Here is a 23,027-nt window from a genome sequence, read left to right on the forward strand (position 1 = left end):
CCAGGACAGTGGGCTTGCCGTGGTGTGGTGGTGGCCATGAGCTGCCCTGCCCACGCCCGCAGTGGCTCTGGGCGGGAGGGGATGTGGAGTTCCCATTGCCCTCTTTTACCGTCGGTACGCTGCACGGAGCCGCGGGCGGCAGGGGACAAGACAGACCGTGCCCCACGGGGCCGACCAGGGAGAGCAGACGCCCCAGCTCGAGCCGCATCCAGCTGAAGGAACGGCTCCCAGCGTATGGAGGCCGGCGGCCCGCCCCGTGGGTTCTGGTTGCCAGGAGAGGCGGTCGCGCCCCGGTGTCCCAATCTCCCAGCTCCAACCCGCTGGCGGGGCGGGCCCTGGTGAGCGCGGACGTCAAGCGGGCAGGCGGGGCGGCCAGAGTCCAGGGCGATGGCGGAGGAGCAGGACCCCGAGGGGCGCGCGGCGGCGCGGCCGCTGCTCACCGACCTGTACCAGGCCACCATGGCGCTGGGCTACTGGCGCGCCGGCCGCGCGCAGGACCAGGCCGAGTTCGAGCTCTTCTTCCGCCAGTGCCCGTTCGGCGGAGCCTTTGCCTTGGCCGCGGGGCTGCGAGACTGCGTGCGTTTCCTGCGTGCCTTCCGCCTGCGGGACGCAGGTAGGCCCCGGCCCGGCGAGCCCCTGCCCGCACGCCCCCCAGCCCCCGCCCGGCACGGCCTCTGTCGCCCCCAGACCTGCAGTTCCTGGCTTCGGCGCTGCCCCCAGACACAGACCCCGCGTTCTTTGAGCACCTTCGTGCCCTCGACTGCTCTGGTGTGACGGTGCGGGCCCTGCCCGAGGGCTCCCTCGCCTTCCCCGGCGTGAGTGCGGGGGGTGGGACGCGGTGGCGGGGGGCGGCGAACGGGTCAGGGCGGCACCGAGTGACAGCCCGCCCCGCAGGTGCCGCTACTGCAGGTGTCCGGGCCGCTGCTGGTGGTGCAGCTGCTGGAGACGCCGCTCCTCTGCCTGGTCAGCTACGCCAGGTGGGGCCCAGGGTGTGAAGGCCGGATCCTGCGAGTGGGAGGGGCCTTCCCGGGCGGCCCGCGGGGCGTGGCCACGTGGGGGCGGGGCGGGGGTGGAGCGCGGGTCCGCACCCTCTCCGGCTGCGCAGGATCTCGGAGAGAGAGGCCGGGCCGAGTAGCTTCCTGGCCGTCGCTTCGCTCCCCTACCTACTCCCTTGCTCCCACAGCCTCATCGCCACAAATGCCGCGCGCCTTCGCCTGATCGCAGGGCCCGACAAGCGGCTGCTGGAGATGGGGCTTCGGCGTGCTCAGGGCCCCGACGGGGGTCTTACTGCTTCTACCTACAGCTACCTGGGCGGTGAGGGCCAGGAGACGGAAGGGAGGAGGAGTCTAGCCTCGAGGCCTCCCCCCTTCAATGTCTGAAGTCCCCCAACTTTACCCTGATCCAGGCTTCGATGCCAGCAGCAACGTGCTCGCAGGACAGCTGCGGGGCGTGCCAGTGGCTGGGACCCTGGCGCACTCCTTTGTCACTTCCTTTTCAGGCAGCGAGGTGCCTCCTGACCCGGTCAGTACCCCTGTCCCCCTAGCTGCATTCCAAAAGGCAGACCCCCAGGGCGATCCCTTCCCCAGAAGGAGACGCCAGTCCCTGCTCAGCCCTCAGGCAGGTACCACGCCTGGCCCATCCAAGCCACCCTGGACTGGTGTCTCAGTGTAGCGCTGGCAGATGGGTGCTCAGACTGTCTACTGGTGCGAGCCAGCCCCCACCCCCACCCCCACCCCGCAACCATGCTCTGGGTCTTCCGTCCTTTACCCGTCTCCTTAGATGTTGGCTCCAGCGGCCGGTCAGGGCTCCCAGGTGGATCTGGCTGCCAGTGTGGAGACGTGGCTGGAGCGTGTGTGTGGCCACCTGGGGCTGGGTGTGCAAGAGCCGCACCGGGGAGAGCGGGCAGCCTTTGTGGCCTATGCCCTGGCCTTTCCCCGGGCCTTCCAGGGCCTGCTGGACACCTACAGTGTGCGGAGGTGAGGTCTGGCCATTCCCCAGGATGGTCTCAGCAGAGAAGCTGCAGATCCCCCATGCTGACCCTCCTGTTCCCGTCCCCAGGAGCGGGCTCCCCAACTTCCTGGCTGTAGCCCTGGCCCTTCAGGAGCTGGGCTACCAGGCAGTGGGCGTGAGGCTGGACAGTGGCGACCTGCTTCAGCAGGCTCGGGAGATCCGCGGGGTCTTCCGGACAGCTGCAGCCCAGTGAGTCCCTGGGAGGGGCTTTGTCTGCTGAGAGACCCCCTCCAGCTCAGGGGTATTGAGAGGGGAGGCGTGAGGGAGGCTCTCTGATGCTACCCGAGTGGCAATGCTGCAGTGGGCGAGGAGGCTGTGCTGGGCTCACTCAGGGGCCTGTAGGCACGAAGGCTTGAGCCAGACCAGGAGTGGTAGAGGGCGGCTGGATGGGTGAGGGGGAGCCACGGGAGTCGGGAACATCCGAGGGGCTACCTCACCACAGGTTTGGGGTGCCCTGGCTGCAGTCGGTCCCCATTGCTGTCAGCAACAACATTGACGAGGAGGAGCTGGCCCGGCTGGCCCAGAAGGTGGGCAGGGCAGCGGCAGGCCAGAGGGTGGCGTGGGGGCCCTGGGCCTGCACGTGCTGGCCGAGTTCAGTGCCCACCCACTCACCTTCCAGGGCAGTGAGGTGAACGTCATTGGCATCGGCACTAGCGTGGTCACCTGCCCTCGCCAGCCTTCCCTGGGCTGTGTCTACAAGGTGGGGCGCAGTGCGAGTGGGCTGGGGGTAGACCAGGGGTCCGGAAAGAAGGTCCAGCTAGCCCAGCACCCTGTCCCCACAGCTGGTGTCTGTGGGAGGCCAGCCGCGGATGAAGCTGACGGAGGACCCCGAGAAGCAGACATTGCCTGGGAGCAAGACTGCCTTCCGGCTCCTGGGCTCTGATGGTGAGGCCCCTCCACCCTCCTCAGTTCAGTTCCGAGCCCCAGGCCCCTCACGTTATTCTTGGCGCCCCTCACGTGCACACACACAGGGTCTCTGCTGCTAGACGTGCTGCAGTTGGCAGAGGAGCCACCTCCTCAGGCTGGCCGGGAGCTGAGAGTCTGGCCTCGAGGGGCCCGGGAGTCCCGTACTGTGAGGCCGGCCCACGTGGAGCCGCTGCTGCGACTCTGGGTCCAGCAGGGACAGGTGACCACCTCTACCTACCCCCTGAGTCTGCACCTTCAACCCAGACCAAGCTCTGACATCTGACCTTGAGCCCCTTCCCGCCTCCCAACAGCTGTGTGAGCCACTGCCATCTCTGGCTGAATCCAGAGCTTTTGCCCAGCAGTCCCTGCACCGTCTGAGCCCCGCCCACAGGCGGCTGGAGCAGCCGGCACTGTACCAGGTGCGTGCAAGGCCACACCTACAACCTGGCCAGCCTCAGATGAAGCTGACCGAGGACCATGCTGTCTGCTTCCATGGCCCCATCACCCCCATGTCTCCCTGCTGCAGGTTGCGCTATCTGAGAAGCTCCAGGCCCTGGTGGACAGACTGAGTGCCAGAGGAGCCCTCTGACAACCTGTGCTGGGAGCTGCCTGAAATTAACATGAGTCATTCACTGTCTGCACTTGTCATGTGTCATTTCTTCATCCAGCCTGCCACTCGCTGGACCCTCAGGGCTTCCTGGGGTGGACTGGAGTCAGGAATTAGTGAGAGGGTTTATGCTCCCAGGGGAGACCCCAGGCTGGCCAGGGTTCAGGAGTCAGCCCTATGCTGAGGCCTGAAGTCAGCTAAGGCTTATGGGAGGGTGTCCAAGGCTTGAGGAGCTGGACTCTAGGGGCAGATCGGGGCAGGGCAGGGGTATAGGGAATGGGGGGTGGTCTTTGCCCAACTAAGAGCTGAGGGAGTGGCTGGAGGCAGGAGCCACAGGGTGGGGTTGAAGCGCCAGCTGGAGGGGCTCTGGTATTCCCTCTGGGAAGGCTCGCTGGGATACCTCCACCTCCCCAAGGGGAGGCCTGGGTGTCCCCTGCCGCTGCTACTGGCAGGCTCCACGGGCCTCTGTGCCCCTGGGCTCCCCCCATCCGGCTCCCTCTTGGCTCTGGTGTGTCACAGTGTGGACCAGGCCTCGGTCGTGGGGACCCAGCTGCTGCCCCCGAAGTGCCAGGAAAGGCTTGGAGCGGTGGGGCCTGCCTGACCAGAGCCAGGGAGGAAGTTAGGGAGCAGGGGCCCGCCCTGGGCACCCGGCCAAGTCCTGGCTGCCCCGCCTCTGTGCAGCAGGCTTGTCAGGTCTCCACCTGCTTCCGTTCCAGGAGAGAGTGTCAAGGCTCTGCAGGACACGGGGGCCAAGGCCTCGGTCTCTTGTCCAGAAGGTGGGCAGCTCGAGGAACCAGCAAGGGCGTGGGGGAATGCTGACTGTCCAGGGGATGGCCCCCGGGCTCTCCCGCTGCTCAGGTATTTGGCAGGACCAGCTCTTCTGGCTCCCCCAGCCCAGGCTGGGCAGTGGCCACTGTGTTGCTGGGTGAGGATGACAGTGGGGATTTGGGACAAAGGCCTGGTCAGGCCTCCTGGGGAGAGGGGGGCTTGGAGAGAGATACACACACCCCTGCCAGCATGCACACAACAGAACACACCCAGGCCCAAGGCCCCCTCATGTCACCACTTCTGAGCTTTGCATTCTGGTGCTGGGACCCAGACCCTCCCCTAGTGACCCATCCAGTGATGTCAGTCACCTGTGAGGGCACCAGAGGCACTGGGCAGCTCCTCTTCTGCTGGCCCACCCCCAGGGCTGCTCTGAGTTCAAAGGGGGCGGCAGCTCTCGGACCATCCCCTTCCCGGAGGTCCGGTCAGGTGGGAACACGGAGGGGACAGCCCAGCCCCAGCCCAGGCCTAGCATGGGACTCGACTGCCTTTCAGGGCTGAGTCAGGCGAGGTCTCAGCTCAGGGCTGGGCCAGACCCTCAAGAGCTGTGCACGCTTGCCAGGATTCCCTGCCCAGCAGGGTTGGCGTTCAGGTCAAGGGCTCGCCTCCCTGCCACCACCCCCTTGTACTCCCTGCCCTGACAGATCCTCTGTCCCCCAGGGACCTTGCTTGGCCCTTTCCTAGGGCCCGGTGGGCAGAACTGGACCCCAGACACTCAGGCTGCAGGCAGCCTGGGCAGGAGGGCCCTCCCAAAGCCCCCGGCGGGTACCACACCTGGAGACACCTCTGTATGGCTCCCCACCTCCACCCTACACACACACACATACACACACGCCACCACGCCTGGTCCCGCCTGCCTGGGGCTTGCTTCTAGGTCAGACCTGGGCACGACTTCCTGGGAGGACCAGCAACAGGTGCTACAAGCTTGGCGTGTGCCACGGCCATGGCTGGGGGCATGTGGGGCCCTGCCCGTGGGGCCCCCGTGGGGGCCCTGACCCTGACAGCCCTGGCTGAAGGGATCCGGGCCAGCCGGGGGCAGCCCACGGGACCCCCTGCCCCAGGCCCTCAGCCCCAGCCTGAACCTGAACCTGCCGTGGCGGAGCCCGGGAGGGCAACCACCATCCCCACGGCTGGCGGTGAGCCCCTCTCCCCGCCCCTTCCCCAGGAGCCAGCCCCCGAGGGGCCCCAGCTGGTAAGCAGGAGGGCTGCCTGGGGGGAAGGGGAGGTAACGAGGGAGGGGGCTGGGAGATGGCAGAAAGGCTCTGTGGAGGGAGGAAGAGTGTGAGAGAGACAAGGGGGCTCCACATGCCCCCCCTCCACCCCCAGATTCCCCGGAGCTCCTGGGAGGAGGGGGCCCTCGCAGACCTGGCCATGTACACCGCCACCTGCCTGGAAGAGGCTGGCTTTGTGGGAACCCAGGAGACAGCGCTCACCCTGTCCTCAGCCCTGGAGGCGCGGGGGCACAGGCTGGAGGACCAGGTGAGCCCCCGGCCCCTCCCCACGGCCCCTCCAAGGCTTGGGGGGGCGGGATGAGCTGTGCCTGCTTGGCGGGGGCAGGGCTCACAGAGCCCTGACCGCCGCCCGCCGCCTCCCATGCCAGGTGCATGGGCTCGTGCGGGGGCTGCTGGCGCAGGTGCCCCACCTGGCAGAGGGGCGGCCCCGGCGGGCGGCGCTGCGGGTGTTGAGCGCGCTGGCTCTGGAGCACTCCCGGGACGTGGTGTTCGCACTGCTGCGCTGCTCACCGGCCCCGGACCGGTAACTTGCCCCGCCCCACCAGGCGCGCGTCGCATCGTCGGGGCCCCACGCGGCTTCCTTCCCCCTTCCGGCTTGGTCGTGGAGTCTGGCCCAGGCAGACGGAGGAGGGAGCCTTTCCCCTCCCCTCCTCCCTCTCGTCCTCCCGCTGCCCCTCCCACCTCGGGTCCTCTGCTGGTTCCTGGCTGCAGCCTGGCCTTCTCTCTCCCTGTCTGGGGGTGCCCGCCTGAGCAAGCCGGGTGGCTTCTGCACCCCCAACTCCCCTGGCTCTGGTTAGTCTGCCCCCAGGGAAAGTTATCTCTGGTTCCATTCCCCATGGTGACTGTTCGTGATGCCAGGCTTGTTGCTGGCCCGTTGGGGTCCCACGTGGTCTGCACAGATGCCGCTCGTCTTGCTCCTCAGGGATTGCCAGGGTGGGGTGGGGGGCAGTTAACCCTCCCTCCTCCTGCTGGAGTCCTAGTGGCTGCCTCCCCAATTTGGGGGCTCTCCTCACCCCAGCCCCAGACCCTGTCTCACATGCCCCATGCCCCCAGAGCGGCCGCTGAGCTCTGGCGCAGCCTGAGCCGGAACCAGCGTGTGAACGGACAGGTGCTGGTGCAGTTGCTTTGGGCGCTAAAGGGCTCAGCCGGATCCCAGCTGGAGGCGCTGGCGGTAGGTGGCTCTGTCCAGCTTGCCAGGGGACACCCCAGCCCTGGCCCAAGAGGCCAGGAAAGTCTGGATACAGGGGCTCGGGGGCAGCAGGCGCTCACCCTAGTCACACCCATCCATAACGTCCTTTGAGCGTGGAGGCCTTGTCCTCTCCGTCTGACATGTCTGAGCCTGAATGAGCCCCTGGTTCCACAGGCCACTCGCGCCCTTGGGGAGATGCTGGCTGTGTCCGGCTGCATAGGTGCCACCCGAGGCTTCTACCCGCACCTTCTCCTGGTGCTGGTCACTCAGCTCCATGAGCTGGCATGGGACTCACACCCCCCCGACACACCCAAGGTTTGGGCTCCATCTCACCGAGGGCCACCACATAGTCATGCCAGGTGAGGGGGTGCACGCCAGGGTGTGAGGGCTGGCCCAGTGCCCTCCTGGCCCTCACTGCCTACTCGCCACTGCCCCCGCCCCCAGCTGCACCTTGGAGGCCCTGAAGGCCCTGCTCTCTGGGGATGGAGGCCGCATGGTGGTAACGTGCATGGAGCAGGCTGGAGGCTGGAGGAGACTGGTGGGAGCCCGCACCCACCTGGAGGGTGTCCTGCTGCTGGCCAGGTGCGGGGCGGGGGTGTGGGAGAAGCAGGGGCATGGGGGTTGGGGGGGGCGGCTTCTTGAGAGAAAGCTTCCGTTTGGCCCCGTCCCAGTGCCCTGGTGGCCCACGCCGACCACCACCTGCGAGGCCTGTTCGCTGACTTGCTGCCGCGGCTGCGCAGCACAGACAACGCACAGCGCCTGACGGCCATGGCCTTCTTCACCGGGGTGAGCCCGCTTCCAGGACGGGTGGGGAGGGGTGACAGTGAGCTTGGCCCCTAAGCGGCTCTGGCCTGCACAGAAAGCCAGTGCGCTGACCCAGTGTCCCCCGCCCAGCTGTTGCAGAGCCGGCCCACTGCGCGGCTCCTGCGGGAGGAGGTGATCCTGGAGCGGCTCCGCGCCTGGCAGGGCGACCCTGAGCCCACCGTGCGCTGGCTGGCCCTGCTGGGCCTCGGCCACCTGGCGCTGAACCGCGGGAAGGTGAGGGAGGGGCGGGGCGGGGCGGGGCGGGCTGGGCGAGGGGCCTCCCACTAGTCCCTGTACCCCCCGCAGGTGCGCCACGCGACCACGCTGCTGCCCGCGCTCCTCGGCGCGCTGGGCGAGGGTGACCCGCGGCTCGTGGACGCCGCGCTGGGGGCGCTGCGAAGGGTCCTGCTGCGGCCGCAGGCGCCCGTGCGGCTCCTGAGCGCGGAGCTGCGGCCACGCCTCCCACCGCTCCTGGACGACGTGAGCCCCGCCCGCCCCCTCCGGCTGTCTTTCCCACGACCCTGCCCGCCCCCCTCGCCGGCTCCCCTACCAGGCCCCGCTGGGGCCCCCAGGGCACTCCCGAAGACTGCAGCCCTCCGGACGCCCTCTCCCTGCCGGCTCCTAATCGCGCCCTCTCCCTGCCGGCTCCTAATCGCGCCCTCCTGTGCAGGCCCGGGACTCGGTCCGCGCCTCCGCAGTCGGGCTGCTCGGGACGCTGGTGCGGCGCGGCCGGGGCGGGCTCCGGGTGGGGCTCCGCCGCCCCCTGCGGAAGCTGGTGCTGCAGTGTCTCGTTCCGCTGCTGTTGCGCCTGCACGACCCCAACCCAGACACCGCTGAGGTCAGCCCCCGACAGTGTCCTGACCACTCCACCCTTCCCCACCACAGACGCCTCTCCAGAGAGCACAGGTCAGGGAATTCCCCGAAGACCGCAGGAGGCTTGGACAAGCAGGACTCCTCCTCCCCTCACCCTGGCCACCTCCTACCTCCCAGGTCCTTTCTTGCCACTTTCCTTTCGGACCTGTAACCTCGCTCCCTACCCGTTCCAGAGCTCCGAATGGACCCTGGCCCGCTGTGACCAGGCCCTGCACTGGGGCCTGCTGGAGGAGATGGTCACGGTGGCCCACTACGACAGCCCTGAGGCCCTAAGCCGCATCTGCCACCGCCTGGTCAGTTGGGGGGACGGTGAGAATGATGGGGTGTGGTCAGCTGTCCACTTGGTCCAGTATACACCGGGGCCACTCCCCCCCCCAGACTGAGACTCCTCACCCTTCCCGTCAAGGTGGTAGCATGTTGAAGCCTGGCCTCACCTCTGAGGCCTCCACTCCACGCAGAGCTGGCCCACCTGCCCCACCAGCCCTTCTGTCCCTAGGTCCAGTGGTACCCGAGTCATGTGCCCAGCTTCCTGAGCCAGACCCAGGGCTACCTAAGGAGCCCTCAGGGCCCCCTGCGCCGGGCGGCCGTCCTGCTCACAGGTGAGGCAGGCCTGGTGTCACGCTGCTCCCTGCACCCAGGGCTCTGGGCGCTGGGCCAGCCCCTCACTGCTGTGGGCACGGGGCCAGCACTCAGGGCTTCGCTTTGGTCCAGGCTTCCTGGTCCATCACTCCAGTCCCAGCCACGTCAACCAGGACCTGCTGGACTCTCTGTTCCAGGGTGAGCCCAACTCGCCCTCCTGGGGTTCTGCAGGGTTCCAGAGAGGTGGTGGCTGCCAGGGCAGAGTGGATGGGAGTGGATGGGTGGGGGAACGGGATGGATGGGGGACAGCCCGCGAGCCGCACCCCCCCACTCCCGCCGCATGAACCGCCCTGTCCCCGCAGACTTGGGGCGGCTGCGGAGCGACCCTGAGCCCGCTGTGGCGGCGGCAGCACACGTGTCTGGCCAGCAGGTGGCGTTGCTGGCCCGCGCGCAGCCCCAGCCCTACGGCTGGAGCCTCCGGCACCTCCCCCGCCCCGGCCGGCCCCGCCCCCGGCCGGCCCGGCCCCCGCCCGTCTACGCCCGCAGCCCGTTCCAGCACCGCAGCCTCCCCGGCCGCTGGGGCTGTTCAGGTCCAGGCTGAGCTAACCCGCCGGCCCTCCAATGGGAGCCACGGTGCTGACTCGGGCTCCCTGCTCTGTGGCCTGTCTTGGCTAGGGGGCAGATCTGCAGAAGAGGTCCGCCTTGAGGGGCACCCTGGGCATAGTGCTGGGCACCAATGCCTGTCCCCCACCCCGGCGGGTCTCTGCACAGTCTGCTGCACACAAAGACCCCCCACCCCGACAGCCCTGTGACTAGATGGACCACCAGTTTCTGACGCAGCACCTTCACCCTCAGCTTCTCGCTTCATCCACCTCTCGGTCCGTCTGTCCCCCAGCAGGCCTGTGCCTCTCCCAGCCCCTTGGCATGTGCCCTGCCTGGATGGCGCCTGGCCTTCTGGGACCAGGCCGGGTGGGGACACGGAAGTGGGTGCAGCCCTGGGAGCCATCCCCGTGAAAGGCTGCCTCTGCTGGCCACGTGCTGGCTGGGAGGTTCTGAGGTTTCCGGTCACACCCTCCCTGCTCAGGAAGCACCCGTCTGGCCTCCTGTCCACACCCACTGCCCAGCAGCCTGGCCCCATTCCTGCCCCTCCCCTCTAGCTCACTGTCTCAGACCCCTGGGGTCTTCTCTGGACGCGGCCCCCGACTTCCCACTGGACACCGCAGGTCTGATATGATGCCTGCGGGCTCAGGTGTTGGGTGCCAGCATCTGCCCCTCACCAGGCTGAGCTGTCACACCCGCATCCCGGCACCTGCTCAGGGCCGGGTGAGGGAAGAGGTCCCTCAGGACTGCTCCAAAGCAGTGACCCAGGCTCTCCAGATCTGGGACGAGTGGCTTCTGCCACCTGGAATGCCCACCCTGAAGTGTCCTCTTGCCTTTTCAGAGCCCCAAAAGCTGCCTCCTCAGAGAAGGAGGCCTCCACTCACACAGCCTCTTGGAGGCTGGGGTCGGTCCTGCCCATCCCAGTGGAAAGCATTTGAAATAAAGATATAGCCGGACATCGCTGGTGGTCCAGCAGTTAAGCCTCTGCACTCCCAATGCAGGGAGCACAGGTTCGATCCCTGGTTAGGGAACTAAGATCCCACATGCTGCACCGTGCAGCCAAAATAAAAACACAGATCCTAGGGGTTTGGTGTCTGTCTGGGCCAAGGCTGGGCTCTGATGAGCTGTGCCTGGTCCAAGATCAAGCTTGGGCTAAGATGACAGGGAAGGCAGCATGTGGCTGCCAACAAAGGTCCATCTAGTCAAAGCTATGGTTTTTCCAGTAGTCATGTATGGATGTGAGAGTTGGACTATAAAGAAAACAGTGCCAAAGAATTGATGCTTTTGAATTGTGGTGTTGGAGAAGACTCTTGAGAGTCCCTTGGGTTGCAAGGAGATCCAACCAGTCCATCCTAAAGGAAATCAATCCTGAATATTCACTGGAAGGACTGATGTTGAAGCTGAAACTCCAATACTTTGGCCACCTGATGCAAAAAGCCCCTGATGCTGGGAAAGATTCAAGGCGAGAGGAGAGGGGGATGACAGAGGATGAGATGGCTGGATGGCATCACCAACTCAATGGACATGAGTTTGGGGAAGCTCTGGGAGTTGGTGATGGACAGGGAGGCCTGGCTGCAGTCCATGGAGTTGCAAAAGACACGACTGAGCGACTGAACTGAACTGAACTGAGCATGTGGCTGGGGGTTGGGCCAGCCCTGGGCGGAGTCAGGCAGGCTTTGCCCTGACTGAGAAGCTGTGCTGCCCACACAGGCCCTGAGCAGTCAGAGCTTAGCCGGGAGAGGCCGGGGTCTCCTCGTTGGTCACTCTGAGGGCAGGGGAGGCCCCAGCCAAGGGCACTCGCCTGTGAGAAGCCAGGGGCATAGTTTGGTGTATTAGTTCACAATCCTCCAAGGGGAATGCCAAAATTGGATTAAACTACAAGAAATATCCAGGGACACACTGGGGAGTCCAGGAGGCCGTCAGAGCCCGGGAGGCAGAAGGAAGGGAGGCTGGTGAGAATGTCCTCAGGGGTCTCCAGCCCGACCCCATCAGGGAGGCGCCAGGTCCCAGTCCTGCGGCCCCTCCACTGCTGCCGGCAGGGTGGTGGGAGGACCTCCCTCAATCGCCTGATGGTCGGGCCCCTCAGGGTCTTGCAGCCTGGAGCCAGAAGCTGGGGGAACGTCTGAGGCCCACTGCCCCCACCAGGCACGAGCCTGTCCAACCACAGGGTGTGGCTGCACAGACGAGGGGCAAAGCCCCCAGCAAGGCTCGCTGGGAAGCGGGGTCCAGCCTCACGAGGGGCTTGGCAGGCAGCGCCCCGCCTCTTCCATGCCTCCCCGCAGGGCCTGGGCCTCTCTGGCCTGGGAGCCCACTCCCCTCCACTCCGCAGGCCATCTGGAGTGAACCTGCCCCCGCCCCCCTGCCGTGAGGGCGTCCCTTGCCCTGTAGCTGGGCCCCCGCCAGACACCCTGCTTGCCGATTTGTCCTGGGAGTGGGATGCTTCTCAGAGATTTCTCTGCTGCGGTCCCCAAGGAGGCTCCAGTTGGGGCGGCGACACCGTAGCTCTGCTCCTGGATGAGCCCCGCTCCCGGGTGAGCGCTGTTGGTTGGTGGGCGTCCAGGTGACCAGGCCCAGCAGAGCCACCCACAGAGCACTCACCTACCCCCAGGGTCTAGGGTCGGGGTATGCTGCTTTACACAGACGTCCCCCTGCCACGCCTTGATCTTGATGCTTAGATGCTCTCAAATGAGCTGTCACTGGAGACCTCTGGGCACTGGCGACCCTGGAGCCTGAGGGCCAACAGTGAGATCCTCCAAAGGGTGCCTGTGTGGGGCTCAGCAGACTGTTCACCACCTGATCCTGTGGGGAGTGTCTCGGGGCACCAGAAGAAGCGCCAGTGGGCCCACTCGCTGCTTTCCAAGACCTGTGCTGGTCCAGTCCCGTTTGCCTTGGTGGTGCCTTTCAGTCCTCTAGCAAGGTTCCCAAAAGAGGCTCTGGGGAACACAAACAGGCCTGGGAGGTGTTCAACTTCTCCCTCGCCCTGGGTGAGGGGACAATTGCTAGGCATTTCTGTACTGGGATCTGGGATGTTTAGGGAGCACTCTTTTAATATTAATTTTACTGTCAACCTCGATCCTGAGTTTTCTCAGATTGGCCACAGCTGGGCCAACCACCTCTTCTCTTTATTTTTATTTTTTTGGGCCACTTTGCTTGTGGGATCTTTGTTCCCCAACCAGGAATCAATCCTGGGCCCCAGCGGCGGAAGTGCCGAGTCCTTAACCAACGGACCACCAGGGATTCTCCATTCCTTCTGTTTAGCCAGTCCTGGGGCTGCAGGGCAGCAGCAAGCCGGACAGGAAGGGAACATGGCTTCCCTCGCCTTCCACCAAGTGGAGGAGTGCAGACCGGCTCCTGTAGGGAGAGTCAAGTTTCTCCTGGCTGTGACAACTCCAAGGTGAGAGTAACTGCCTGGCTGAGTCAGTCACCCCCTCTCTGTGCCTGGCGAGGCCCAGAGACCACGGCTCAGGGCCGGGAGGTCTCCTCTCCTCTCGACAGACTCTTACCTTTGAGTGAATGAATTTGGATGAGACACATCCCAAAGCCCAGTTTCTCTGGTTCAGGTCATTTCCCCCAGGCCCCCAGCCCCAGGAGTGCAGAGCTCTCTGTTAGCGCCCAGTTCTTGCCCCCCTGCAGCTCTGCAGAGGGCGGCCTGCTGCCTGCATCAGAACGTCAGAATGCTCTCAGGCTCCCTGAGGTGGACAGAGAACAGTCCCGGGGGTTGGCATCGCCATGCCCTGTTCTTTCCAGGCCAGCCTGCTGTTGGGGGGCACGGGCAGGGAGGAGCCTGGCCACGTGGCCAGTCGCTCTGGAGTGGCCGGATCCAGCACAGGGAAGGCCCCTGGTGCCTGCTCCTGGCCCTCAGGTCCCTCCCCGTCCTGTGTGGGCAACCCCCACGGGGCCCTCAACCCCTGATAGAGGCTCCTCAAAAGCTTGTGCGTCATTCCCCTGTGTTTGCCATCTGTCACATTTATTGGCTGTCCCCACCCCCTAGGTCTTGTGGAGAGGCGCCCACACAGCTGGGTGTGGCTCCTGGCAGCCGGTGGGCACTAGCTGTGCCTGCGGCGGGCGGGCTGCAGACTAGCAGAGCCGGCTCAGCCTGAACAGCAGTGCCAGGCAGGCATAAAGCGCGCACACGCGGCCGCGGGCCCCAGGCTCCCAGCACACCTGGGGGGTGCCCACCTGGGGCTCCAAGCCGCACACCTCCAGCAGAGCCCAGGCGGGTGCCTCTGAGCCCCAGCTGTCGCCCAGGCGCTCTGGCGGCAGGGACACAGCCCGGTGCTCCTGCCACGGGCTGCTCTGCTCCACAAGGCACTCCACCTGGCAGACAGGGTGGGGGCAGTCAGAGGGCCTGGCACCGGGCATCCGCCCACGCCACCCCATTGCAGGGCACCAGGTCCCACACCGGCCCACCCCTCCCCTACACCCAGGCCTTCTCACCAGCCAAAACGTCCCTGACAGGGCCCCCGTCTCCAGCACCTCAGCCAGCAGCACGTGCTGGGCTTCGTTCAGCGCTGCGGAGAGACCTCGGGTGAAAGGGCTTCCAGGGGCCAGCCAGAGGAGCTCGCGTCCCTGCCTTTTCCCTGCCCCGCCCCAAGCCCCTTACCTGCTAGCGCTTGCAGCAGGTAGAAGACGGAGTCCGCGAGCTCCATTTCCAGCTGTCCAGAGGGCAGCACCAGGGATTCAAGAATGGCGCCCACCGGACCATCCCGAGGCTCCATCTGCCCACCACACAGGCCCTGCTCCAGCTGGAGGCACCCCAGGGGAGTTGGGGTGAGCAGGGTGGGACAGGCCCTGCTCCAGGTGGGGGTGCCCGAGGGACTATGGGTGAGCAGGGCGGGACAGGCACCTGCTCCAGGTGGGGGTGCCCGGGAGACTGGGGGTGAGCAGGGCGGGACAGGCACCTGCTCCAGGTGGGGGCGCCCAGGGGAGTGGGGGTGAGCAGGGCGGGACAGGCACCTGCTCCAGGTGGGTGCGTCCAGGGGACTGGGGGTGAGCAGGGCGGGACAGGCACCTGCTCCAGGTGGGGGTGCCCGGGGGAGTGGGGGTGAGCAGGGCGGGACAGGCACCTGCTCCAGGTGGGTGCGTCCGGGGGACTGGGGGTGAGCAGGGCGGGCAGGCACCTGCTCCAGGTGGGTGCATCCGGGGGAGTGGGGTTGAGCAGGGCGGGACAGGCACCTGCTCCAGGTGGGGGCGCCCAGAAGACTGGGGGTGAGCAGGGTGGGACAGGCCCTGCTCCAGGTGGGGGCGCCCGGGGGACTGGGGGTGAGCAGGGTGGGCAGGCACCTGCTCCAGGTGGGGGCACCTGGGTGAGTGGGGGTGAGCAGGGCAGGCAGGCCCTGCTCCTGGTGGGGGCACCTGGGGGAGTGGGGGTGAGCAGGGCAGGCAGGCACCTGCTCCAGGTGGGGGCACCTGGGGGAGTGGGGGTGAGCAGGGTGGGCAGGCACCTGCTCTGCTGCCCCACTCAGCTCTCGTGCTACCCTACCCCCAACACCCTGCACGCACAGCCCAGCTCACTCACCGACTCCTCCAGGGCTTGCAGAGCTGGCTCGTCCCGTAGTACCTGCCCCAGGCCACCCAGCAGCTGCCCACACAGCCCCTTGGACAAGCCCTCCAGGCCCACAGCCCAGGCCTTCACCTCTGCCTGGAGGCCCTGGAAGTCGTCAGTGGTCGCCAGCCAGTGCTCCATGGACCCATCTGTGGGGACAGGTCTGCAATTGCCCAGGTGCCCCTGTGGCCCCAGGGAGCCCTGGTAAGGGAGGGCAGATGCTGGGGGCCAAAGGGGAGCAGGGGCCCCAGGGTGGCCCAGAAGGTACTGACCCGACTGGAACTGGCAGGAGGAGTAAGAGAAGCCCCTCATGGAGGTAAAGCTGAAGCACGGACGTGGATGGCCGTCTGCACTGCTGGAGGGCCTGTGGCCTGGGCAAGGTGGGGCTGGTCAGTGCTGGGGGCAGGGGCCCGAGCCAGAGAGGGCTGCCTCCCCTGGGCCCTCACAGCGTGTCATCCCAGTCCTGGCAGCCTGGGGCAAGGAGCAAGGCCAAACCTGCCTGGTGCCAGCCTCTCGCCATGCTACTCGTGTGTGTGTGTGTGTTTACACATGTGTGTATGTGCGCGAGTGTGCGTGTGTGCACATGTATTGCATGTGTATATGTGCGTGTGTGCATTTGTACACACATGTGCATGTTGCGTGTGTGTGTGTGTGAGTGTGCATGCGTGTTTGCATGGGTGGGTGTGTGCATTTGCACTAGTGTGTGCATGTGTGTGTGCACGTGTGTGTGTGTGTGTGTCTCCCAGATGTACTGTTCTGGGCTCTCCTTATCAGCCTGTCCCACTTCCCAGGAGCATGGGCCTCACCTTTCTGCAGCGACGGGAAGGTCCTTTGCTTCTTGTCTGGGAAGAGGAGGATGTCTGGAAGCCGGGAGGGGCAGAGATAAAGGAGGTAGGTTGGCGGAACACCTGGCCTCTCCCTGGCCCACTGGGCTCCCTGTGCAGCCCCGCTTTGTGCCCCGACCTCCCACCTGCCTGAACAAGGGGCTCTCGGCCACCCCAGCCCACAGTCATGCCACCAGATGTCCCCAGCACCGCCAGGCAGCCGGTGATTCTTCCAGGCCTCCCCGCCCCTGCGATGGAGCCTGGGCCCCAGAAGTCACTCAGACTCCAGCTCACCCCAGTCAGAGCCAATAACCAGCTGGGCCACCCGAAATGCGAGGGTGCTGCCCGAGGGGATGGTGACCATCTTCTTCCGGCTCAGGTGGCCCTCGCCTTTGCCCTGAGGGATGGATGTGGGCTCAGGACTGGGTTCCGGGTGGTGGGGCTGGGGGCAGCCAGGGGCTGGTGGCGGGGGTCTGCGTGGGGACACTCCCCTCCTGCCTCCCCCGCTGTGCCCATTGCAGGGTCCTCGCCGCCCACCTGCAAGCAGAGGGCTCCCAGAAGTGCAAACTGGCCTAAGCCCTCCTGCTTGTGCGTCCGGGTGACCTCCACCTCCTTCTGTGTCTGCAGCACCTCGGTCACTACGAACACGTCATGCCCCCGACTCCGCAGCTGCTGCAGGGTTTTGGGCTCAGGCTGCCGCAGGCGCCTGCGGTGGGTGGGCCAGTGGGAAGCTTGCAGGGTGAGCCTTGCCCTTGCCTCCCCCTGCCCTGAGATGGCCTTCCCTTCCCCGGACCTCAGTGTCTGCAGCCATGGATGGCGTGATGTGGATGCCCCGGCATGGGACCCCTATCGCCCCATCCCCTGGATGCTCCAGTGCCTGTGGGCAGACAGAGGGCAAGAAGAAGGGACGAGGAAGCCTGCGGGCCTCTGGAGGGGCCCACCCTGCGGCTGGCTGCTCACCTGTCTGCTGTCTCTCTCCACTCCCTGGGTTCAGATCTCACGTATGTGTGCTGAGCTAACCGTCCTTCTCACCAGGGTCCCTGTGTGTGTTCCACCCCAGCCTCTTTGCAGCAGGGCTCAGTCTGACCCCTGGCCCTCTGACCTGCAGGATGCAGGCCCCCAGAACCTCGGCAGCCTCCTTCCCAGCCACTGGTCCCCGCACGGCCCCTGACTCTGGGACGTCCCTCAGCCTGCACAGACACCCTGTGACTGCTGCGGCCCCGAGGGCCTGCCCAGGGTCAGCTGCGCAGGGTCAGTGGGCCTGCGGCCCTGGGCTCACCTCTCATGGTGCATGGCTTCCCAGGTGTTGGGGGCCACTCTCAGAGTGCACAGGTCCATTGAGGCGCTGGAACTGCCCGACACTGTGGCCCCGCCTGAGAGCCTGCCCTGTCCCGGGGCCTCCAGGTTCACGCTGCCCTGCAGCTGCCCGTCCATTGCATCGTGGAACTGGAAGGTGCCGCCACACTCCAGCACTGGAGCGAGAGCGCAGCTGAGGACCCACCCGCCGGCTGCTGCCTGTCCCGCCTGGTGGAGGGGCCTCTGGAAAGCGCCTGCCCTCTGGAGACAGACCAGGGACCCTAGCAGGAGCCAGCTGGCCCACCCCCCGCCCACCCACGGCTCAGATTCAGCACCGGTCGGGTACCTGGCTCCGGCGCATCGGGCTCTAGGATGTCCCTGATGGACAAGTTGACACACATGTAGCGCGGTCTCCAGAACCGTGAGTGCAAGGGCTTCCTGCTCAAAAGGCTGTAGGGCTGGAAGCTGGCGGAGCTCCACAGGCTATCCACGGGGGTGAGCTCCTTGTGGTCCAGCTCCCGGACCACGCTCCTGACCACCTTCTCAAAGGCCGATGCCATGCTCCTGAGGAGGGCAGCTGGTCAGGCCTTTCACCCTCAGGGCTGGAAGAGGGCAGGGGAGGGGAAGAGCAGAGAGGTGGCCGCTCAGGTGTCTCCGAGGCAGTCCTGCCTGGCCAGGCCTGCGATGCTGGCCCCCGAGTTTACCCTGTCACCCATTGTCCATCTCTGCAAGGGGCCCTGAGCGCCTCCAGGCTGGACGTCACTTGCAGCCCTCCATGGGACTCGGGCCAGTCACGCATACCATCTGTCCTGTGACCAGAGTGCCCACAGGAAGCCCCAGAAAGCCCTGGGACTCAGCACTTGTCGGGAAGGGGGCAGCCCTGGCTGCCCACCAAGCCCTCCATCACTTGGCTACTTCAACAAGGCTTTGGGTGGCTCATGAAAAGTAGCCACTGAGGAAGGGCAGGGCAAGGCTGGGGCTCTGTCTGCCTTAGCAGCTGCCTTCGTGGCCGAGGTGTTCAGAGAGCAGGGAGCAGGCAGAAGCCATCGCCCGGCCCAAGCATCCCCAGCCCTGAGGCCTGTCCTCCAGGGCTTCCTCAGCACCCAGAGCTCTGTGAGGCACTCATCTGCCTTCAGGGCTCAGGAGCCATTGCGGGCCTGACTCAGGACCCAGGACGTCGGGGCTGCGGGAAGCCTCTAAGCCTCGGTGCTGGCCTGAGATCCCAGAGTGGGCCCAGGGGCACCTGGAGGTGCCTGCCTGGAGCTAAGCCCAAACCAGTCAGACTTTGGAGGGAGCCCCCTTCCCAAAGGCCTGGGGCTTCCCCAGCTGGTCTGGGATGCGGGGAGTCCTGGGGGGCTTGGGGAAGCCCAGGGAAGGTGACAGGACCTGGTCTCCACCCAGAGGTGCTGGCCTCCCCACCCAGGAGAAGCAAGGGCCGACCCCGGGAGCCAGGGCAGGCAGCCCCATGCGAGGCGCAGGGGTGAAGGGCATGGGTGGGGGCAGCTCACCAGTGACCGTGACTGTCGCGTGCCTGTGCCCACTAAGCCGAAGCCAGGCTGCCCTGCGGGCCAGGATTGGAAGCCTCTGCCCTGGAGTTGCCCAGTGCACACACAGCCTGAAGGTTCCCAGACCCAAAAGTGAAACCTCCGCGAGGCAACCGGAGGCGCTGAGAGGAGCCGGAAATGCCCCTGGTGAGCTCACCCGCAGGCCGGCTGGGAGCGGGAGTGCAGGGGCGGGGGCCCGGGAGGCTCTCACCCCATCCCCCATAGCCTCCAACCAAGCTGAGCTTCTTTGATCCTTCTCTCCTAAAACCCTAGGACAGGGCAAAGGGTCTGAAAAAACATTTCTTCAGGGAAAGTGTACAAATGGCCAGTGAGCTCGGAAGAAGAGGCTCAGGTCAGTGTCAGGGAAATGCGAATCAAAGCAAGGTTAGAGGCTGCCTCACACTCATAGGTTAACTGTAATATAAAAGGGGGAGTAACAAGTGTGGGAGAAGACCTGGGAGAATCTGGCAGCACACAGCGCTGGACTTGTAAAAGGGTGCAGGCGCCCATGGAAAACAGTCTGGCAGTTCCTCAAAAAGTTAAACAGAGAACTACGATAGGCTCATCCATTCCAAGGCTAGGTGTGCATTCAAGAGGAATGAAAACATGTTCATGCAGAAACCTGCACGTGAATGCTCTCACAACGTTATTCTTAACAGCCAATATGCACTGCAAATGTCCATCTGTGGAAAATGTCCACCTATGGACGCACGAACGAACAAAACGTGGTCAACACACACAATGGAGCGGTCGGTGTTCAGCCACAAAGAGGAAGTTTTGACACATAGCACAGTGTAGATGGACCTCAAAAGCGTTACACCAAGACAAGATGTCAGGCCCGCAGGACGACAGCTCTCAGGATCTAGGCGTATGAAACGAGAACAGGCAGATCTGGAGGGACAGAAAGCAGAGATACAGCTGGCAGGGGCGGGAGGCGTGACAGTGTCTTTGGGGTGACGGGAATGTTCTCAGATTGGTTGTGCTGGTGGTTGCCCATGTCTGGATATGCTAAACCCCCAGAGTTTTACGCTTTTAATGGGTGAATTGTATGGTTTGTGGATTATATCTCACATACCACAGTAACATTCAGAGCTGTTAGTGTGGAAACCTGAAGCCAAGTGATGACATCCAGGCCGGGCACAGGCTCTCGATGTCCTTCCTTCCTGGGCTGTGTGTGGATCGTGTCAGGGGCAAGGCACCCAGGAACCCCATACCCCACTTCTCCACTGCCACATGCTGCCTCTAGGTCTCCTGACCCTCTGGAGCTCACGCCAGGGCCCCTGCTGGCTGGCTGGCCCGAGACTCAGCCTATAGGCTCTGCCGTGCACACTCACTCGCGGGGTGGTTGCATGTCAGCACCCAGCACCGCGTGCTTCTGCAGATGAGGGCTCTGAAGTGGACTGGACGAGGGCCCCGCCAGGTAGAGCTGCTGGCGTCAGCCCCGATGCCAGTGCAGCGGTTGTGTGTTTTGGAACGTTGCAGCTGCAAATAAGTGGAAATGCTGATTCAAACGGAAAGGAAGCAATCTTGCGAAAGCAGAAGTTTGGAGCCGCTGTGAACTCTGGGCAGACACAGGCAGGCACCGTCCATTGGAGGGGGTGGGGTGGGGAGCAGGGTGGCTTCGGTGCCTCCCTGCGGTCTCTGAGGCCCTTTCTCTCTCCACATCAGGGGACCAGAGTGCAGGCCAGCGAACTCTGCTGGCTGAGGGCCTCTGGGGCAGTGGGTCCCCACCCAGCTCAGTGTGGGGCTCCCACATCTGACCCAGTTGCTGGAGCCCATTTGCCAGTACGAGCAGGGCATCCTGCTGGTGGTGGCAGGATGCTCCAGGAGGCTGAGTGCGTGTCCGTGTTCCCGTGTGTATGTAACGTAAGCATGCACGCACATGTCCGCAGGTATGGGTATCCGTGCGTGATGTAGGTCTACGCACGAATGCGTGTGTATATTTGTATGGCTGTGTTTCGCGCTTGTGCCTGGGTCTGTGTGCGCGCTCCTATGTGCAGTCCTGTATTCTGTATGGTGTGTGCTGGGCCCACCGGGCATTCTCCTGCTTCTCCCTGTTCCCACAGCAAAGCTTCTGGAAAGCTGTGTAGCCTCCTAGTGGCCCCTGACTTCCACCTCTCCAGTTGGTCAGGTTCCAGGCCAAGGGTGGGGGTAGCAGGCTCTTCAGTATGTGGTGAATCTATTGTGGGCGTCTAGCTGAGGTATGACTGGCCCCAGGTTTATTTTTCTAGAAGGCCTTGCTTCCATGTGGGTGGACCGGTGGAGGCAGGTGCCATCCACACGGAGGAGCAGTGCGGCGGTCTCAGTGGCCATGATAACGGGGGGTGTCGTGCTACACTGTGCCCCTCGGCCTCAGGCAGTGACCTGGGGCTGAATGAACCACGGAAGGGTGTTGTTGCTGCATGTTCATGGGGAATCTTAGTTCCCTGACCTGATTAGGGATCATGGAACCAGTGCCCCTGCAGTGGAAGTGAGGAATCTTAACTGCTGGAGGGCCAGGGAAGTCCAGAGTTCAGTTCTTTAGCAACAGCCTACACAAGAGGCACTGGACTGGTGAGTGGTGGTGTCACTAGGCTCCTCAACGCAGAGGTCAGTCTGAAAGGGCAGGAAGTGAATCCACTGGAGAAGCAGCAGAAGGAAGGTGGGAGGGGCTGGCCCTGCATCCCCCTCCCCCATGGCAGGCCTAGGGAGCCCCAGGAAGTCTGGGGCAACATCAGGCGACATGAGGGTGCGGAGGCCTCCCTGCGCAAGCTCCGGGCAGGCCCTGGGGTCCAGAGCCAGGGAGGACACCGTGCCTGATGGAGTACTGTGACCAGGGCCAGGAGGGGCTCTGGGCTGTGTGCAGGGAGGCTGTGGCACCTCCGAGAGAGTTGGAAGGAAGCAGCTCACTGCAGCCGCAGGCCTCTACCACCCAGAGTGGGGCAGCACCCCCGCCAGACCCTGCAGGGAGCTGGGCAGTGGGGGCCGGTCCCTGTCCTGGAAATGCCCAGCCCCTGGGAAGAACAGAGCAGGTCCTAAGACGGGGAGATAACCAGGACCGGCTGTAGGATGCAGCGGCTGGGAGCCCCTCAGAGGAGATGGGGGAGCGGGCTGAGGGAGGGTGGTGTCCAGGCTGCGACAGCAGAGGCCATACCGAGAGAGACAGGGAGACGGGTGGGCAACGGCGTGGGGTGAGGGGAAGGGCAGTGGTCCCGAGGAACCCACCCGCGCTCCCGCCCCACCGGGCCCACCCAGCCCCGGACCATTCGGCTTCAGGACACGCCGGGTCAGGGTTGCGGGGCCTCAGCGCGGGACGGGGGAGGTGTGCGGGGGGAGCGGCAAGCAGCGGCTCCACCCTGGGCCCTCCACCCAGTGACACAGGAGTTCCCGGGGCGCCGCGATGTTGGCCGCTGCCCCGCGCCTCCGGCTCTGGAACCCGCGCCAGCAAGAGGGGGCCCGGAGGGAACGAGAGCGGCCCTGCGGGGCCGAGCGGGTGCGGAGGGCACCGAAGTCCAGGAGTCCTTTCCCCCGGGGTTGAGTCCCCGTGGGGCCGCCTCCCGCTCGCCGCCCCCGCCCCCCTTGCTGGCCCCGGCCCTCGGCGGTGACTCGGACCGCCGGGCAGCAGCGCCAGTTCAGCAGGCCCGCGGTCCACGCTCAGCGGAGCGCTGGGCGACGGGGCGGCCTCGGGCCCAGGGGAGCTCCGGAGTCAGGAGAGGCGGAGGCCGCAGGAAGGCCGGGCAGAATCGGGAAAGGGTGCGGCGGGATCAGCGGAGGCTCACAGCCGGTCTCTGCGCCCAGGGTGACGAACCGTTCCCGTCGCCCTGCCCGGCTCCCGCACGGCCCTCCCGGCCCTGATGCCTGCCTGGCTCCCTGGATTTTCTGCCGGGAGGGGCTGGGGAAGCGGCACAGAGCCCCGCCCCACCCCAGTGACCCTGCAGGGGATGGGGCTCTACTGCCCTGAGCCTCACTTCACTTTGCCCTAGCAGGACCGCTAGCCTGACCGCCAGCCTCCAGGCATCCCTTGGCTGGGGAGAGGTGTCTTTTGCACCTGGCAAGGCCCCTGTCCGGGCTTGTCCAGGACTAGGGCATGTGGGACATTGTGGTGATGTCCAACCATCAATCCTCCGTGGCCCCTGAGAGCCTTGTGGAAAGGCTGCCATCTAGGAAACAGCAACTAGTCAACTTTTCTTCCCAAAGGATCTGGTTCTGAGGGT

General features: G+C 65.2%; 3 protein-coding genes across 17 annotated transcripts; 2 read left to right on the top strand and 1 right to left on the bottom strand.

Moving 5' to 3' along the window:
* Nucleotides 1–374: 374 nt before the first annotated feature.
* Nucleotides 375–3,553, top strand: NAPRT (nicotinate phosphoribosyltransferase). 4 transcript variants are annotated; one of them, XM_027973401.2, is made up of 13 exons: nucleotides 375–613; nucleotides 688–815; nucleotides 895–977; nucleotides 1,184–1,314; nucleotides 1,406–1,521; nucleotides 1,780–1,976; nucleotides 2,059–2,199; nucleotides 2,453–2,537; nucleotides 2,630–2,710; nucleotides 2,793–2,895; nucleotides 2,982–3,136; nucleotides 3,228–3,335; nucleotides 3,443–3,553. In XM_027973401.2, exons 1-13 carry the CDS (start codon nucleotides 388–390, stop codon nucleotides 3,503–3,505), a joined length of 1,617 nt encoding a protein of 538 aa, XP_027829202.1. In that variant the 5' UTR covers nucleotides 375–387; the 3' UTR covers nucleotides 3,506–3,553. The 4 variants fall into 4 exon arrangements, 3 of the variants coding, with proteins under 3 accessions (XP_027829202.1, XP_027829203.1, XP_042109911.1); XM_027973402.2 differs by having other exon boundaries at nucleotides 2,997–3,136; XR_006060768.2 differs by lacking the exon at nucleotides 2,982–3,136.
* Nucleotides 3,554–5,254: 1,701 nt separating this feature from the next.
* On the top strand, nucleotides 5,255–10,581 carry MROH6 (maestro heat like repeat family member 6). 3 transcript variants are annotated; one of them, XM_027973348.2, is made up of 14 exons: nucleotides 5,255–5,540; nucleotides 5,675–5,827; nucleotides 5,949–6,103; nucleotides 6,634–6,751; nucleotides 6,944–7,128; nucleotides 7,214–7,351; nucleotides 7,441–7,555; nucleotides 7,664–7,807; nucleotides 7,880–8,053; nucleotides 8,244–8,411; nucleotides 8,620–8,739; nucleotides 8,943–9,045; nucleotides 9,158–9,223; nucleotides 9,388–10,581. In XM_027973348.2, the coding sequence occupies exons 1-14, from the start codon at nucleotides 5,292–5,294 to the stop codon at nucleotides 9,624–9,626; spliced, it is 2,127 nt and encodes a 708-aa protein (XP_027829149.1). In that variant the 5' UTR covers nucleotides 5,255–5,291; the 3' UTR covers nucleotides 9,627–10,581. The 3 variants fall into 3 exon arrangements, 2 of the variants coding, with proteins under 2 accessions (XP_027829149.1, XP_042109901.1); XM_042253967.1 differs by lacking the exons at nucleotides 9,158–9,223; nucleotides 9,388–10,581 and having other exon boundaries at nucleotides 8,244–8,479; XR_006060766.2 differs by lacking the exons at nucleotides 8,943–9,045; nucleotides 9,158–9,223; nucleotides 9,388–10,581 and having other exon boundaries at nucleotides 7,880–8,479; nucleotides 8,620–8,730.
* A 323-nt stretch (nucleotides 10,582–10,904) lies between these two features.
* Nucleotides 10,905–18,929, bottom strand: GSDMD (gasdermin D). 10 transcript variants are annotated; one of them, XR_009595037.1, is made up of 13 exons: nucleotides 18,799–18,929; nucleotides 17,637–17,892; nucleotides 17,274–17,466; nucleotides 16,532–16,700; nucleotides 16,289–16,391; nucleotides 15,977–16,030; nucleotides 15,443–15,541; nucleotides 15,144–15,319; nucleotides 14,229–14,370; nucleotides 14,063–14,136; nucleotides 13,790–13,942; nucleotides 13,129–13,314; nucleotides 12,865–12,976 (listed from the first exon to the last, which is right to left on the bottom strand). XR_009595037.1 is itself a non-coding variant. In XM_060393648.1 (12 exons), exons 2-12 carry the CDS (start codon nucleotides 17,848–17,850, stop codon nucleotides 12,689–12,691), a joined length of 1,665 nt encoding a protein of 554 aa, XP_060249631.1. In that variant the 5' UTR covers nucleotides 17,851–17,854; nucleotides 18,799–18,929; the 3' UTR covers nucleotides 10,905–12,688. The 10 variants fall into 10 exon arrangements, 9 of the variants coding, with proteins under 9 accessions (XP_060249631.1, XP_060249632.1, XP_027829185.1 ...); XM_060393648.1 differs by lacking the exon at nucleotides 13,129–13,314 and having other exon boundaries at nucleotides 10,905–12,976; nucleotides 17,637–17,854; XM_060393649.1 differs by lacking the exon at nucleotides 13,129–13,314 and having other exon boundaries at nucleotides 10,905–12,976; nucleotides 13,805–13,942.
* Between the last annotated feature and the right edge of the window lie 4,098 nt (nucleotides 18,930–23,027).

This window comes from Ovis aries, chromosome 9 (genome assembly GCF_016772045.2).
Source record: "Ovis aries strain OAR_USU_Benz2616 breed Rambouillet chromosome 9, ARS-UI_Ramb_v3.0, whole genome shotgun sequence".
Lineage (NCBI taxonomy): Eukaryota > Metazoa > Chordata > Mammalia > Artiodactyla > Bovidae > Ovis > Ovis aries.